General features: G+C 38.1%; 1 protein-coding gene across 7 annotated transcripts in view; it reads right to left on the bottom strand.

Annotated features, from left to right (window-relative positions):
• Tulp4 (TUB like protein 4) overlaps positions 1-16407 on the bottom strand; it is a 203516-nt gene that overhangs the window by 51790 nt on the left and 135319 nt on the right. For all 7 annotated transcript variants that reach the window (XM_074071412.1, XM_074071385.1, XM_074071402.1 and 4 more), the window contains one exon: positions 10076-10237. In XM_074071412.1, the coding sequence (XP_073927513.1) occupies positions 10076-10237 (162 nt within the window). The remainder of the gene's footprint in view (positions 1-10075; positions 10238-16407) is intronic.

Below are 16407 nucleotides of genomic sequence, written 5' to 3' on the forward strand. Positions count from 1 at the left end.
GTGTTTTAAAATGATCCAAGCCACAAATCAAAGTGGAATGGGGAGAGGACATGCAATTATTCAAAAGATCTATGTTTTGGAAGCGGCAGCATGTCACCAGTACCTCTATCTTTGGAAACAATATTCATTTAAATGCTTGAATAAAACCACATTGAGAAATTTCACTTAAAAATACATGCTTTAATGAATGTTCACGCTTTTGTAATGGAGTATGTTTTCCAGCATTGGAACTAATCCCTGAAGGTAGTGACTTTTCCCATTTGCTTTATGACTTAAAGCTGGGGGAACAGAGAAAAACTGATGACAAGTTCCTCTTGGAAACATCAGCACTGCTGGTGGTAGACATCTGAATGGGCTGCTGAGGACAGAAATGAAAGTATAGCCAGGACATGCCCCCATTCTTCAGAAGGAGCCCGGTGCTCTGAGATGCTATGAAATAAAACTATTTTCTCAATGGTATCCCTGATGGATTTCAGAACAGTGGCCTTTACAGAAGCTTCAAGGCCAGGGCTGAATATTTTGAAACTAAAGAAATAGTTATTGAAACCTGGAACTATAAATAATATAACTGCTCATTTAGCAGAATATTTACTGTTTTTTTAAGAGACATAAAATGTAATTTCACAGTTGACTGGAATAATAACTTCTAAATTTGTACCTTATGGCTAAATATATAATTCTGAAAGTCATCTTATCTCTTTGCTACAAAAAAGACCACTTGTAAACTAACCCACAAAGACAAGAGATTATTCAATATTTCATAGGAAATATTCTATCTGCCTCAGGCCTCAAATTTAATCTTAAGTAATTTTTATTACTAGAATATTTTCCCACAAATCTTCATCCTCCATTTTAAAATTTAGTTACCCTTGTAAAACACACCCACATAATGATTTGTGGGGAGAAGGGGAGTAGTTTGACCAAAGAACTATTAAAAAATGCATCTAACGAGAACATGTCCATAAGCATACAACAGGTTCATCTGGGCAACAGAACTGGTTGGTTTGGGGATAGAGAAAGGGGACTTTTTTTTAATCACATGTCCTTTAGAACATTTAGTTTTACACAGTGTGAATGCACTATTTATTAAAAAATATGTTTAAATATACTTTGAATGAAGAAGAAAAAAATGTTTCTGGAATGTAGCTCTGTACCAGGTCTTTGAAGTAAGGCACAAATGTCCAAGCTAGCCAATCACCAAGAGGCCCAGAAAGAAGATGCAGGGCAGATGACAAGTGATGCTTGAATCCATCCAGTGTTTGGTGTGCACAGGGTAGGCCTGTTGGGGAAGCATCCATTCCTGTGCAAAGCACTCAGCAGGGGGTGTTGCTTTCCTGTGGGCTAGTTATGATAACAGTGCTCATTCTGCCTCCCTGAGTGCCAGGCTCCTCTATCAGCAATGAAAGCTGTATAATATACTCTCTCAAATTGTTTCCTGTTTCAAGATATATCTTAATATGTTCTTAATAAAGATGAAAATGATTCTTCCTATGGCTACTAATAAACTTCCTCACAGAAGGGCTGGTGGAAGGGACTTGTAGGGCTGTACTGCCATGGCAGTTTGGATTCACAGTGACAGGAGAAGAGCCCACAGTTCTGTAACTGTGGCCAAGAACAAACCAAGCCTGACATAAATTAAAGCAGGATGGATAAGTTTTAATTGATAATAACTACTGTGGCCAGGATGAGAGTGTAGAGTGACCTGAACTCCATTTCTCCTTGGGCTTTAAAGGGAAAATGAAGAAGGAGGGAGCATGTTGGGGGCTTGAGCAGAGTACAAATAAACAAAAATAGGACAGGGATTTGTTAATGTGATTAGGTCTTCTGAGTCTGCTTATCACCATTAGGCCCCTGCCCTCTCACAGAAACCTGGAGATGGGCCCTATCTTTGGGTGGAGGCCAGGAGAGTCAGTTCTCTTGACAGCCTTAAGTTTTCCCAGGCAGGAACTTAAGAGGCTGGTGTCATCATCCTAGGGACACAGCCATGAGTTATTAGAAATAATGACAGTGTTTGTTCAAGTCTTAGCATAGGATGGGGGGGGAGGTAAGGAGCATGTATAAAACTATGTGTGATGAGATCCTGCAGTTTTTATAGGTCAAGGTTAGGCACGGTTGAGAAAAGGGCTCAGGGGTGCCCGGCCAGACTGTTGACGAGGAAAGTCTTTGTCCCAGTAGTGGACAAGTACTGTAAAGCAGCACACATCTCATCTCCCCTCAGTGTGGCACAGGATATCCTCAATTTCAAGGACAGCAAATGCTGACTGGGCTACTGTGGACAGAAATGAAAGGACAGCTATGACTCCATAGAATTCACTTGGAATGCCAGGAAGACTGATTTCTGCAGTCCAGCTATCTGACCAGTAAAAACATTGGCTTTCAAATAAGATCTGTGAGTCAGAACCAAGGCCGTTGTCAAGTTGTGGTAGTAATAAAGGTACATAAAGAAAACCCAAGATGCAAATTCACAAGAAGCCAGTTTTAAGAAGGTGTACGTGATAAGAACTAATGTATATGAATAATTCTCTCCAATCTCTTATTCTTAGCATAATTTGTTTAATGTAAATTTCAAGAAGGATTTTTGCAACATATTTTATAATTCAACTATAATGGCTCCTTAGTTAGTGATTCAGTGATGATCTGAGTCCAGAGAGAATAAAGAGCAACTAGATTCCTAAATACCTTTTTTCTTTTGAGACAGAGTCTGGCCAACTCAAATTGGTGATCCTCTTGCCTCAGTCTCCTGAGTGCTGGGATTACAGGTGTGTACAACCACACCCAGCTTTGGATTTCCAAACATCTTAATTGCCTCTGTCAGTAACCAAAACAAGACTGACAAATAAAAATGAAAGAAAAGTACAAATATAGTAGCTGTGCCTGCTTCTGCTAAAGAAATATATTTTTCCCACAATAAGTTTAACAAAATCAACAGAATGCACACAAAAAGAAGTAACTAGGAAAAAACCCCACCATAATAGAAAGATAGCCAAGAAGGGCAGGAGTCCACCTACCAACTTCTTTCCTGAGTGGTTTCTACTCTTTTCCTTTACTGTGATGATTCATGTACTCCCTGCCTATTTTGGCAAGAACAATTCCTATATAAGTTCCGTTCAGAGCTTAAAATAAAGACAAGCTTCCCTTTTGCTGTACACACACTACTACAAAGTCATGTGGAGTGAGGGAAGAGAATCACTCTTGGCATTGCTTTGGACTGAATCTCATTTCCAAGCTGTGCTCCTATAAGCCTTGAGCTAGCAGTTCATCCCACCGGTCCTTCAGCATAGGCACGCTTCACTGACCTTTTGTATATATATACTTTTAACAGAAAATACGCAATACAAGAGGCTATGTGAGAAAAACTACCATGCTCTTTTCTTGTTGGGTTGAGTACACTGACTTAGGAGTCTTTTCCAGGGAAACTGAAGTCTGTACTGTAGGATTCACAGCCTGCCGGCTTCAGGGAAGGTGAGGGCACTATGGCGGACAGCCAGCCCTCAAGGGCCAGCAAGGGAAGTATTTTCTTATGGCGAGCAAGAATTCTCTGAAAATAATGAATTGTGACTCTTACTTTTCTTTCTTTTTTTTTGGTCAAATCTAACTTTTTTGGGGTTATACTGGGGAAATCTGACCCTCACGACAGACTGGCAGACATATCTGTGGGGGTAAGCCCACACCTCCCATAAGCCTTAAACCCAGTGTGGGGATTGGGTGGGACACTGACTCTCACTATGTGACAGGCTAGCATTAGACAAGACAGAATTTTTCACTCCTGTAGCTCAGAGAGATATAAAGAGGTGCTATCTTGAGAAAGACCCCATTGTTTTGAGGAATGAGCCACTTGGGGAACTTGAAAACAAGAAACGATCACGATTCAGAGTCTTGTAACACTGGGTCATAGTGTCCGGGAAGGTGACTTCCACAACAGGCGTTCATGGGAAAGGAAAGTGTCTGATGTGGACCAGCTGAAAAGTTTAAGCAGCTGGGAGTTCAGGCAATGAAAGGTTAGGTGGTCAGTGACCCTGCCTTCCCTGATGAGAGCAAGACTCATTGACTGAGGATTACTACAGAAATACACCACGCTCTTGGCTGGCACAGTGCTCGACCTCCAAGAGCTGTTTGACTTTCTGCTACTGTCAAGGAAGGCTGAGAAGTCTGAGCACCCAGGGAATCACGCAATTTCTCCCAGCTACTTGGGAGGTAGAGATTGGGAAAAACATGGTAAAGAGGCCAGCCTGGGCAAGAAGTTAGCAAGACCCCATCTTAACCAACAAGACAAGCTTGGTGTACATACCTGTGATCCCAGCTATATGGAAAGCCATAGGTAGGAGAACTGTAGTCTGAAGCTGGCCTCAGGCAAAAATACAAGACCTACCTGAAAAATAAAGTTGGGGGCATGGCTCAAGTGGTGCAAGGCTTGCTTAGAAAGAGAGAGGTCCTGAGGTCAGGCCCCATTACTGTCAAGTTTTGACAAATGGGATTGCACAAAAATTAGAAAGCTTCTGCATATTAAAGGAAATGAATATGACAATAAAGAAGAAGAACTCACAGAATGGGAGTAAATCTTTCAAAATTAATACCTGGAATATGTAAAGAGCTCAAAATATTAAACAGCAAAAAAACCAAATCCAACTCATAAATGAGTAAACGAGTTGAAGAGACTTCTCAAAAGACAAAGTACAAACAGCCAGTGAAAGCATGAAGAACTGTTCAGCACTCTTAGCCACAAAGGAACTGGAAATCAGCACCACTGAAACTCCATCTCACCTCAATCAGAATGGCTCCCAAGAAATCAACAGGGGTTGCTGAGGATGCTGAGAAACAGGAGCCTTCATACACTGGCGGTGGATATAAGTAAGTACAGCCACTGTAGTTTTACGGAAGTCCCTCAAAAAACTGAAAATAGCACTACTACATGATGCTACAAGACAACTCTTGGCATATGTCCAAAAGAGTCTAAGTCCACATCCAAGAGAAGCACCTGCACGCCCATGTCTATTGCAGCAGTATTCACAATAACTAAACTATGGATTCAGCCTAGGTGTCTATCAAGGGATGAATGGATAAAGAAAGTGTTGTACAAGAACACGTTGGGAGTATTAAATCAGGTGGCTCATGCCTATAATCCTAGCTACTCAGGTGGCAAAGACTGGGAGGACAGTGGTTGAGGTCAGCTTGGGAAAAAAAAAAATCTGTGATATCCTGATGAACAGAAAAAGCCAGGCATGGTGGTATGTGCCTCTTATCCCAGCTACTGCGAGAAGCAGAAATAGGAGGATTGCAGTCCAGGCCAGCCAGGGCAAAAAGCAAGACCTCATTTCAAAAATAACCAGAGCAAAAAGAGCTAGAGGTGTGGCTCAAGTGGTAGAGTGCCCCCTTAGCAAGTGTGAAGCCCTGAGTTCATACCCCAGTACTACCTGAACAAAAACAGAGAAAAATGAAATTATGTTGTTTGCAGAAAATGGATAGAACTGGAGATCATCATGTTTAGTGAGATAAGCCAAGCTCAGAAAGATAAAATATTGTATTTTTTGACTCATGTGGTGTCTAGACCTAAAAAAACAATATGAAATGACTTTTTTTTTGGGGGGGAGGAGAATAGAGAGGATGATGAGGAGCAAATATGATATGATTACATTATAAATAGGCATGAAAATAGCATAATGAAATTCACTAAAAACTGTTACATAGGAGGATTGTTAAGAAAGAATAATAAGGGGGTGAAATGTAATCAAAGTACATTATACCCATGTATGGAAATATCACAATAAAACCTCTTTGCACAGTTAATTTATGCTAATGAAAGATAAAGTGCAAAAAAACACAAAACTAAAGCAAAATATTGGGGGCATGGTTCAAGTGGTAGAATGCATGCCTAGCAAGCTCAAGGGTCTAAGTTCAAACCCTAATACCACAAAAATTGTTTTAAAAATTATTTAAACTAATTATTTCATTTAAAAATTCTGCACTGACATGTATGTTAGTGATCCTGTAACACCAAGTATTCAAGTCCTAATTCCAGTCCAGTCCAATAATGTACTGCATGTCACAGATGGCACAGAGGCATATCACACTTTCAGTGGCTTTTTGTTGCTTTCCCCATGTGCCATCAACAGTGGTGCACAGTTGCAGTACAAACACAGCAGACTCAGGAGCACATATACATACATCAGATCACATTTTGTGGAAAGCCTCCTTCCAGCAGATGAGACAAGCCAAAAAAAAAATCTTCCGTTTCTAGGTTAAAAAGCATAAAACAAACCACCCACCAGCATTGTGGCAGAAGTAAATGCTACCCACTTATATCTGAGTGTGTGAAGACCTGAAAACTTAAGTCTTATCCTGGTAACTTTCTAATACTTACCAATCCAGACCCTTTCTACTTTATTTGAATTCAATTCACTTTTTAAGACTGTATAAGATCCTTTTAAATTTAAAAATCCTTTAAAAATAAATTTAAGATCCTTTCCTTTTAAAAATAGTTTTACAATTTTTAAACAAATATTACCGATATTCATAGAAAACTGAAGTCTGGACATTGCTAACAAAAAGATGTATTAGGTGAAGATACCTAACAAATACCTTCTAAATAAGGGCAATTTTTACAGCATATGCTTTAACTAGGGAGATTCCCATAGGTTATTATTTAAAATGTAACCATGCTTACAAAAACTCAGTTCAACTATATATATTCATCTACTATAAAAAGTGAATATACTTGTATTTCATGAGAACTATGAGCTGCAAAACCTTAAATACCTTCATATAGTCTAGTTTTAACCCAACTATCTTTAACTTTTAAATGTAAAAAAAATTCTCTGATATAAAATATTAAGGAAATAGAATTGATAGGTCTTGATAACCAGGAAGAAGGGTAGAGATAAAGAAAAGGGAAAACCAAGGGAAATTCCCAGGTGGGAGTGCACGATTAGCAGGAGCAGAGGAGGAGGCTAAGAGGGGAAAGGGGAGTAGGAGCAGGATGCAGAACAAGGCAAATTTCGACCACATTAGAGGTGAGCAATGTCTAGGCTGAGTTCATCTGCAGGCACAGTGATACTGTGTAAAGAACGAGATAGGTACAAGAACAGGCAGGATCAAGGAGTCTGTGATGGGTCAGCAGGAGCTGGTAGTAGAAAAGCTCACCAACAGGACAGGGCAAAAAGGAAGAGACCCAAAGCTTGGAGCCTAGAAACAACCTAGGAGGGCATGTCTGCAAGATGACAGCCCTTGGGAGGTGGGAGGAAAGGGAAGAAGCAAGAGATTTGGCTGAGAGGTATGACTGATAATGAGCAAGAGCAGTGTCCAGAAAAGATGACATTAACATGAGGCTTCGAGGGCACAGATAGACAAGCTGGTCACTGTCCTCCAAGGAGAGCCACAGTCATGCCTATTGTGTTGCTGGAGGACTGTCACCATTTCTGCTTCTTTAAATAGAGATGACTCTCAAGCTCTGAGAAGCATTCCCCAGTGCTAGGAAGTCAGCCAACATCAAAACCTGCTGAAAGGACAGTCTTCCATGCCTGTGTCTCAAAGCACCTTCATAAATCAAGTATCATGGTCTTCTCCCATTCTGGAGAATGAGAGGAAACAAAGCATGCTCGTTCATACCTGCCAAGCTGTGATGTCAGGGCCTTCTAAGACTGGCAAAAGTTGCTCTGCCACATTACTCTGGATCAAAGTAGGACCCACATATATTTTTTCCCATTATGTTTATGTTTATTTATTTCTCACTTTTATGTATACCATCCTGTTTTTTCTTTTGCAGTACTGGTGCTTGAACTCAGGGCCTACACCCTGAGCCACTCCAACAGTTCTTTTTTATGATGCATTTTTCAAGACAGAGTCTCATGAACTATTTGCCCGCGCTGGCTTCAAACCACGATCCTCTTGATCTCCACCTTCTGAGTAGGGAGGATTATAGGCATGAGCCAAATATTTTTATCAGTATGTCATAAATGGAATTATATGCCTCCCCAAATAAATATCCTGATTTTTTTCAGCAAATGGATTAAATTTGTTTGATACCCTTAGTGACTATTTGGATATGGAGTCTGTAAAGAGGTAATTAAAGTTAGATGAGGCCATTTTGAGTGGGAGTCTAATCCAACAGGGCTGGTGTCCTTCTAAGAGGAAGAGAAAACTCCATGTGAGAACACATGGACATCTCTAAGCTTATAGAAGGTGGACATCTATAAGCCAAGCAGAGGAGCCTCAAGAGAAACCAAACCTGCTGAGACATCTTGGTCTTGTACACACAGCTTGAGAAATAAATTTCTGTCAGTGTAGTCACCAATTCTGTGGTTTTCTATTGTGGCAGCCCTAGCAGACTATGCAGAGTCCTCACCCACCGTATAAAATCCAGTAGAATTACATTTCCTTCTTGCAGTTTAACAGAAGACAAACTTTAGCCTGAAGTAAGACACATCATTTGAATAAATCAGCTATAGGAAGAGATGAAATTAAGCACATGCTATGAGTTGGGCACAGTAGCTCCTACTTGTAATCCCAGCTACTTAGGAGGCAGAAATTGGGAGGATCACAATTTGAAGCCAGCCAGGACAAAAAATTCATGAGATCCTATCTCAATCAAAATAAACTGGGCATGGTGGTATAAACCTGCCATCCCAACTCTGTGGGAAGTGTAAATAGGAGAACTGCAGCCCAGACTGGGGTCGGCATAAACCCAAGATCCTCTTTGAAAAACAGCTAAAGCAAAGGGGGCTGGGGTGTGGCTCAAGTGGTAAAGCACCTGTCTACCAAGTACTAGGCCCTGGCTTCAAAACCCAGTACTGCCAAGCACAAAATAAAATACAGCATGAAAGTCACAGTTTCAGTCTACACTGCTTGCTTTACCAGTATTAAACTTAAATCTCTGATAAAAATCTGGCATTTTATGGATTCTACCATACTGGAAAACACAAGTTTTATATTTACAAAGGTTTTAACTAGTCAATACTTATATTTTAAAAATTAATTATCAATATATAATTTATGGAGCTATTATGTATTAATTGATCATTAAATCAAACAAGTACAATTAAGAAAATTTTGAAATTAGGTTTATAAATTTGAAATTGACAGGGTTTTCTTTCTTTTTTGGGTGGTACTAGGTTGGCTTTGAACTCAGGGCCTCGTGCTTGCGAGGCAGGAGCTCTATCACTGCCATACCACCTGTGGCACTTTGACTTGTTTTCTTCCAGCGCTTTCTGCTGGATGGATAGTTTCTTTTGATTGCTTTATTATGTGTAAACATATCACACATACCATTTCATAACCAGATTTTTTTTCTTAACGTCCTAAAAGCTCTTTCAGATTATATGATTTTCATAACTACAATCTATAATTTATTGAGCTATTTTATACTCATTTTAAGTGGTTAAATTAGTTTATATAATCACTCTCTTATTTTTAGTCAAGAAGGATGCTGACCAGTTTTTATTATTATATATAATGCTTTAAAATTGTAGCTTATTTTTTCCACTTTTGTTTTTTTTAGACTAGATTCAAAATGTATTACAAAAGTGGAGGATAATTTGTAAGCCTTTTGATGTATTTTGATAAATTGTTCCCCAAAAGTCTGACACACATTATTACCAGCAATCAATGAGAATGCTCATTTGTTCATACTCTTGTCAATATTTAGCAAAATCATAATATTATTTTATTGTTTTTACTAATTAGTGAAAGATACACCCTCATTGTGCTAATTTTAATTTTGCCCCGAGAATGTATATTTTTCTCCCATATGGTTATTAATTAGTTGAACTTTCTATTTTGTAAATGACTTATGTATTTCTATTATTTATTTATCAATTTGCTATTTATGTGATTTTAAAACTAATTTCTATGAAATTTTATATAATTAAGATGTTAACTCATTTTTTTACCACATTGGTGGCAAATATAATTTCTCCTATCTGTTTCATATAACTTTTTGTTTTAATTTGTATCTGGACAGTTATATTGCTCCTTTTCTTTGTGATTCTTTAAGAGGCTTTTGCAGCTCCCTCTCTCCTGTCCCCTTCATCCTTCTCAGTCACCACAGTAAGTAAATCACACTCTCACATGCCAGAGCCATTACCTGTTGGTCATCAGGAGTCCATATGCCGCATGTGATTTGACTTTCCAAGTTGATCTCAGATGACCAGTGTCTTTGTCCACTGACGGAACCGACCAGCACAAACCCATCTCGATATGAAATGAGTGCTTGAGTTCCATCGTGGCTCCATGTGAAATCACTCACCTTTGAGAGACACACAGAGAAGGGTTTATTTTGTAACCTGAAAGGGATAGCATTTCAAAGCCTAGATGTAGTAATTAAGTTAGCCTTTTGATAATCAAGATGGCGTAAAGACAACAATATAAAAGACATTTGAAAAGCTATAATAAAAACTGAAATGTAATATAGTGTATACTGTGTGCCAACACTACTGTACATGTTTTGTGTAAACTAATTCATTAAGCCATATAACAACAACCCGTGAGTATTATCACCCCATCTCCAAAGACAAATGAGACACTTAGTCACATGGCAGGCAAAGGGCAGAGTCAATGATCCCAGGGATGTCTGGCTCCAGGATCCTTGCTTTTAACCACTGTTTATGCAGCCTACCATTTATGATTAGTAGCAGATTGTCCATCAATGCCTGTTGGTCACTTACCAAAATAGTAAAGCTTTCAGTTTCTTGTTCCCTTGCAGTCTTGCTAACAATATCCCCTTTATCAAAATGAAGGAAAAGAAATCTAACTGGAAAACATTACTTATACTTGGGTTCTGAGTTTAACAAATGCATTTATTGCATCTATTCAAATGACCACAATTTTTTTCTCCTTTAATCTACTGTGGTAAATTGCTTCCATGGATTTTCCATTATATTACTTTTATATACCTATGGATAATAGAGAACTTCTATATAAATAATTAAGGTTAGGCTAGAGGTATAGCTCAGTGGTACAGCACTTGTCTAGCATGGATGAGACTCTATGTTTAATCCTTAACATTGCAAAAAAAAAAAAAAAAAAGTAAGGTTATACGTTTATCTCACATTATCATTTTAACCATACCTTACAAATTTTGATATGTTTTATTATTATTCAGAGCTAGGATTTTACAAATGTTCATAAATTTATTCTTTAACCCAAGTACTATTTAACCATACATTAAATAAATTTAAATATGTAGGGATTTCTTAAATTTATATTTTTGTTATTAACTTCTAACCCAGTTGCACTGTATTAAAAACTTCTGTTCTGACTTATGCCTACAAATTTGCTGAGGTTTTATTTATTCACCAAATTAGGGGTTGTCAAACGATGGTCTGTGGATCAAATCTGTCCAGTTGTCCGTTTTTGTATATCCTGCAAGCTAAGAATGGTTTTAAATGCCTGAAGAAAGAAATCAGTAGATTAATATTTTGTTATTTTCTGAAAGTATAGGATATTAAAGTTTTAATGTTCATACAATTTTAATTTCATCAATTTTTTAAAAAATTGTTTTCTCTTGTGACATAATGTTTACATAAATACATTTAAAATATTCACTATTTACCCCTTTCTGTAAAGAAAAGGTTTGCAGAATCTTACCAAGAACACAATGATTGTTCAGTGCTGTGCATTTGAGGAAAAAAATGTATGTTCTTTAATTGGTAGACTGAGAATCATGCAGGCACACAAGGCCAAGTTTGTTAACTGTACTGCTCAGGTCTTCTGTATCTTTCTGGTTGTTGTTTGAATTCAGAGTATATCAATGGATATATCAGTCTTCCTTTCAGTTCCATCAATTTCCTTTAAATATTCTGATGGTATATTATTCATAAAAGCATACATATTAAAATATCTTGAGAAATCCCAGTTTTTATTATTATCTGGTCTTTATAGACAATACATTCTTTAAGCTGTTTTTTAAATACTAATGTAGCTACGTCAGCATGATAAGCCATAAGTTTTAAATATGGCTCTTCAAAGCATATATCCAGGTTTTAAAAAATATAATCTGTAGGCTGGGGGAGTAGCTCAATTGGTAAAGGGCCTGCCTAATAAGCACAAGGCCCTGAGTTCAATCCCCAGTACCATAAAAAATAAATAAATAAATAAACAAAAAATAAACTCTGTCAAGCTATATTTTTTGATTGGTGAATTTTGTACACTTACATTAGTGTTGTATTTGGTTCTACTTCTACCACCTTAATTTTTTAGTTTGTACTACCTTTTGTTTCTTTTTTAATCTTTTCCCACAAAATTCCTATTTATAATCTTCACTATTGCTTATATAATTTTCAGCTTTCTAAAAAACTTGTGACATTACTAGAAATACCACATTTCAAGCAATAAGAAAATAAATGAACATACAGCAGAGGACATAACTTTTGACTGCTTTCTCAGCTGGGGCTAAGGATTCTGCTGAGTGATCAGCAATGTCTCTTATGACAATGACACTGATTAGTGAGACAGGTCTTGAACAGCTGCTCTGAGGTTATGGAAGTAAGTATTGCTCAGGTAAACTCAGAGCCTCAGCTTCATTCGTATCATGTTCCAATAAATTCATTACTTAGTTTTTCTTAAGAATTTAAAACAACATTCCTTTAGAGACAACTCATATTCTGTAATAAAACTGAAAAGGTATTTCATTTGGGTAAAGATAATGCTATTACTGACATGAATTTTAACTATGTATCCTAGAAAAGATTTGTATTAAAAGGAAACATATCTTCTTAATAGAAGGCTAAAAAATACAGCCATTAAAAAGAAAGTTCTTGGAGATAATGGCAACCCCCAAATTTATCTCCTTAAACATTTATTATTTCTTTGTAATGAAAACATTAAAGAATCCCTTCTTCCACTTCTTTTTGAAATATGGAGTACATAATCGCTATCTACAGCTACTCTGTAGTACAACCACACTCTAAAACTTCTTGTTCCTATCTAAGCAAGCATAACTTAGTACCACTGACCAACCGTTCTCCTCTTTCCCACTCCTACTCTCTCTGGCCTTTAGTGATCACGATTCTGCTTTCAATTTCCATGAGATCAACTTTCTCACAATCCATATATAAGTGACATCATGTGGCACTTGTATTTTCTGTGCCAGGTTTATTTCACTTTCAGGTCCATTCAAGTTGTTGTAAATGAGAGGATTTCATCTGTTTAAAGTTTGATTAGTATTTTATTCTGTATGTGTGTATGTTTGTGTTGTGTGTGTACATATATATATTGCATATTTTCTTTACCTATTCATTAATAATGGGCTTGCAGATCATATGTGAGTTCTATTTTTAATTGTTTGAGGAACTTCTATACTGATTTTATAATAGCTGAACTAATGTACAGTCCCACCAACATTGTGCAAGGATTCCCTTTTCTCCACATCCCCACTAGCACTTGTTACCTTTACAAGGTGGTATCTCACTGTGGTTTAAATTTGCATTTTCCTGATGATTAGTGAGGCTGAACATTTTTTCATATACTTGTTGGTGATTTGTATATTTTGTTTTGAGAAACATCTTTTTAGGTCTATTACCCAGTTTTTAATTGGATCATGTGGGCTTTTTGCTATTAACTTCCTTATGACCAATCCTGTCAAATGCAGATTTGCAAATGTTTCCTCCCATTCTGTAGGTTGACTCTTACTCTGTCAATTGCTTCCTTTGTTATGAGGCTTTTTAGTTTGATGTAATTCTATTTGTCTATTTCTGCTTTTATTTCCTGTGCTTTGGGAGTCTTATTCCCCCAAAGAAATAAAAGCCAGCAGCAATCTCACAAAAAAGTCATGTAGGATGCTCACATGAGCCAATTTGGTTTATTAGGTCAACATGGAGCAATAAGAATCACAATAAAATGACATTTGGACAGGTGTGGTACATGTCTTTTATCCCAGCATTCTGAGGCAAGAGCAGGAGGGTTGTCAGTTTGAGGTCAACCTGGACTACACAGTAAGTTCAAGGCCAGTATTGGTTTCATAGAGAGACCCTATCTCAAAAAATCTAGGACTGGGGATGTAGTTCAGGGGTAGAATGCTTGTCTAGCATGCAGTAGGACCCGGATTCAACTTCCAGAACTGCAAGCAAACACACACACACACACACACACACGCACACTAAAAAAAACCTCAAAAGTCAAGTATAAAATGCTGGAAAAAGCCAGCAAAAATTCTACTTCTTTGGGTTGTTTTTCAAGTAGAGAAGGTTGCAATGCTCTTGCTTTACTAAGGAGAGTTCTTAGTTGTGGATTAATTGAAGCTGGGCAGTAGCCTGAGTAAGCTAAGGCAGGTTTTCATGAGACTGTCTCAGAGTGTGTGTGCCTGGTACTGAACCATTCTCAGTGATTGACAGTGTACAGTAATGCACATACTGTTCTAGATTCATTTGAAATAATCAGTTTATAATCATACCCTGAAAAAGAAAGTGTTAAAGCTTCACTTGGCTTTTGCCAAATGTTTGGTTACATTATGACAATGAAAGGCATGCTCTAAGGCAAGGAACACCTTGTCATTCTTTTTCACAAGAGACATTTGTCTCTGAGCTGGCTTCAAAGATGGTCCTCCTGTAAGTCACAGAAGTGCTCTTGCAACCAGAAACTTCTCTAGGTAAAACTGCCACCACTGCCTTGAGTAGTGACTTGCCATCACCTGTGTGTGCTGTCTTTTTCACTCACATAAGATCTGACTCCAACACAATTTAAAGCAAACAAACCTACCCAGAATGCCAGTGTTTAATGATGACAGCTGCTCAACGGGTTCCAAGGTTTGAAGAATCAGTTCCAAACAGCAAAATTACATAAACATTGGAATAAGGTCACAAGACACAGTGATTACTTTAGTGACACTTCGGAGCCACAGGCATCTGTGAAGCTCTGGATGCAGCCAGATGTTCTGTGCTCTGCATAAGCTCATTTACCTGTAAGGCTGACTTCATCTTACGTTTCTTGTTTCTGACATGTTTAACTCCTCAAAACTCTGTACAGAAATATGGAAGGATTCGACAGGTGGTTTTGATCACACAGGTGCTACATGGAGATGACAGGGGCCCCCTACTCAGACAGGCTGCTGTCAAGAGAAAACCATGTAATGGTGGTGCTGCTTTGTAGGTGGGGGTGGGCCTTTCAAATGATTAATAAAGACTGGGAATTTTGGGGTATACTATGAATACATGGATTTCTGCCAAAAGAGAATATAGTTTTAATCTGGGAATGGTGTAATGGAATGTTGTAGACTCAAAGTGGAGTTTGAGTTCTTGCTTTACTCCCAATGAACCTACTTGGGTAAGTTACCGAACATCCTTGACCTGGATTTTTCTTATATCAACTAAGAATAACAACATTTCAGAATAAAGTTCCTATAGACATTGAGAGAAATAACACATGAAAAAGCCACACCCTTAGCTGGCATGTTTCCTAATTTTCTTTTCTTCTTAGTAATGATTTAAAGTACCCTTGACATCCTAACTCTGAAGACAAGTCCCAGTACCTCCTGCCATGGTATTTGGACTTGAGCTCAGGGACTTGCACTTGTGCTAGGCAGTGATTTACCACTTGTGTGTTATTTTTGATGAGGGGTCTTACTTTATGCTGGGTCAGCCTGGACTATGATCCTCCTGTGCTTCTCTGTGTAGCTGGGATGACAGGAGTGCACTAACATAACTAGACATTGGTTAAGATGGGGTCTCATGAACTGTTTTGCCCAGGTTGGCCTCAAACCATGATCCTCTCTATCTCTACTTCCCAAGTAGCTAGGATTACAGGCTTGGGTCAATGCACCCAGCCCATCACTGGGCCTTTCTAGGGAATAATGTCCTAGATGAAGAATATGGCACTTTAGCTATATTCTGTGGTCAACCTCAGAGAAGTCTCCACTTCACAGAAACCAAAAAACAGTTGCTGACTTTAACTTGTCTTTGGGAATAACATATAGCTACTGTTCTAAGGCAGGTGAGCTCTGTGCTAGAGGCTAGGAGGCAGCAGTTCTGCAAAATACTGAAGGTATGGTCACATGCAAAGACAGCTGTTACATGCAAACAGTAATACAAGTACTTTTCATGTACAGACTCTTGTTTAATCCTCACAGTGATCCTTGGAGGCAAGGACCATTCCAGTCCCTGTATTACAGATGAGGAACTAGGCACACAGAACTATCTCCTATTCAGAAGTCCTGGAGTGAGACTGTTGATCTATGGTGTCTGAAGCCAGAGCTCATGCTCTTGACCGCAATATCCCTCATCAAAGTGATATTAATTTCTCATGGTCATGGAGACTGCCACATTTGCAGCTCTCTTATCATAGGACAGGTATTATGTCTTCCTTTTCCCACTCCAAGGAGGCATGGTAAAATTGATATGGTTTTATCAGAAGCAGTTAATGTTGTTATATTTATTCTACTAAATAAACTCACAAAAAAAGAACATTCTGTTTTCCCAGAGAGGT

The sequence above is a fragment of the Castor canadensis genome, chromosome 1, assembly GCF_047511655.1.
Source record: "Castor canadensis chromosome 1, mCasCan1.hap1v2, whole genome shotgun sequence".
Classification (NCBI taxonomy): Eukaryota; Metazoa; Chordata; class Mammalia; order Rodentia; family Castoridae; genus Castor; species Castor canadensis.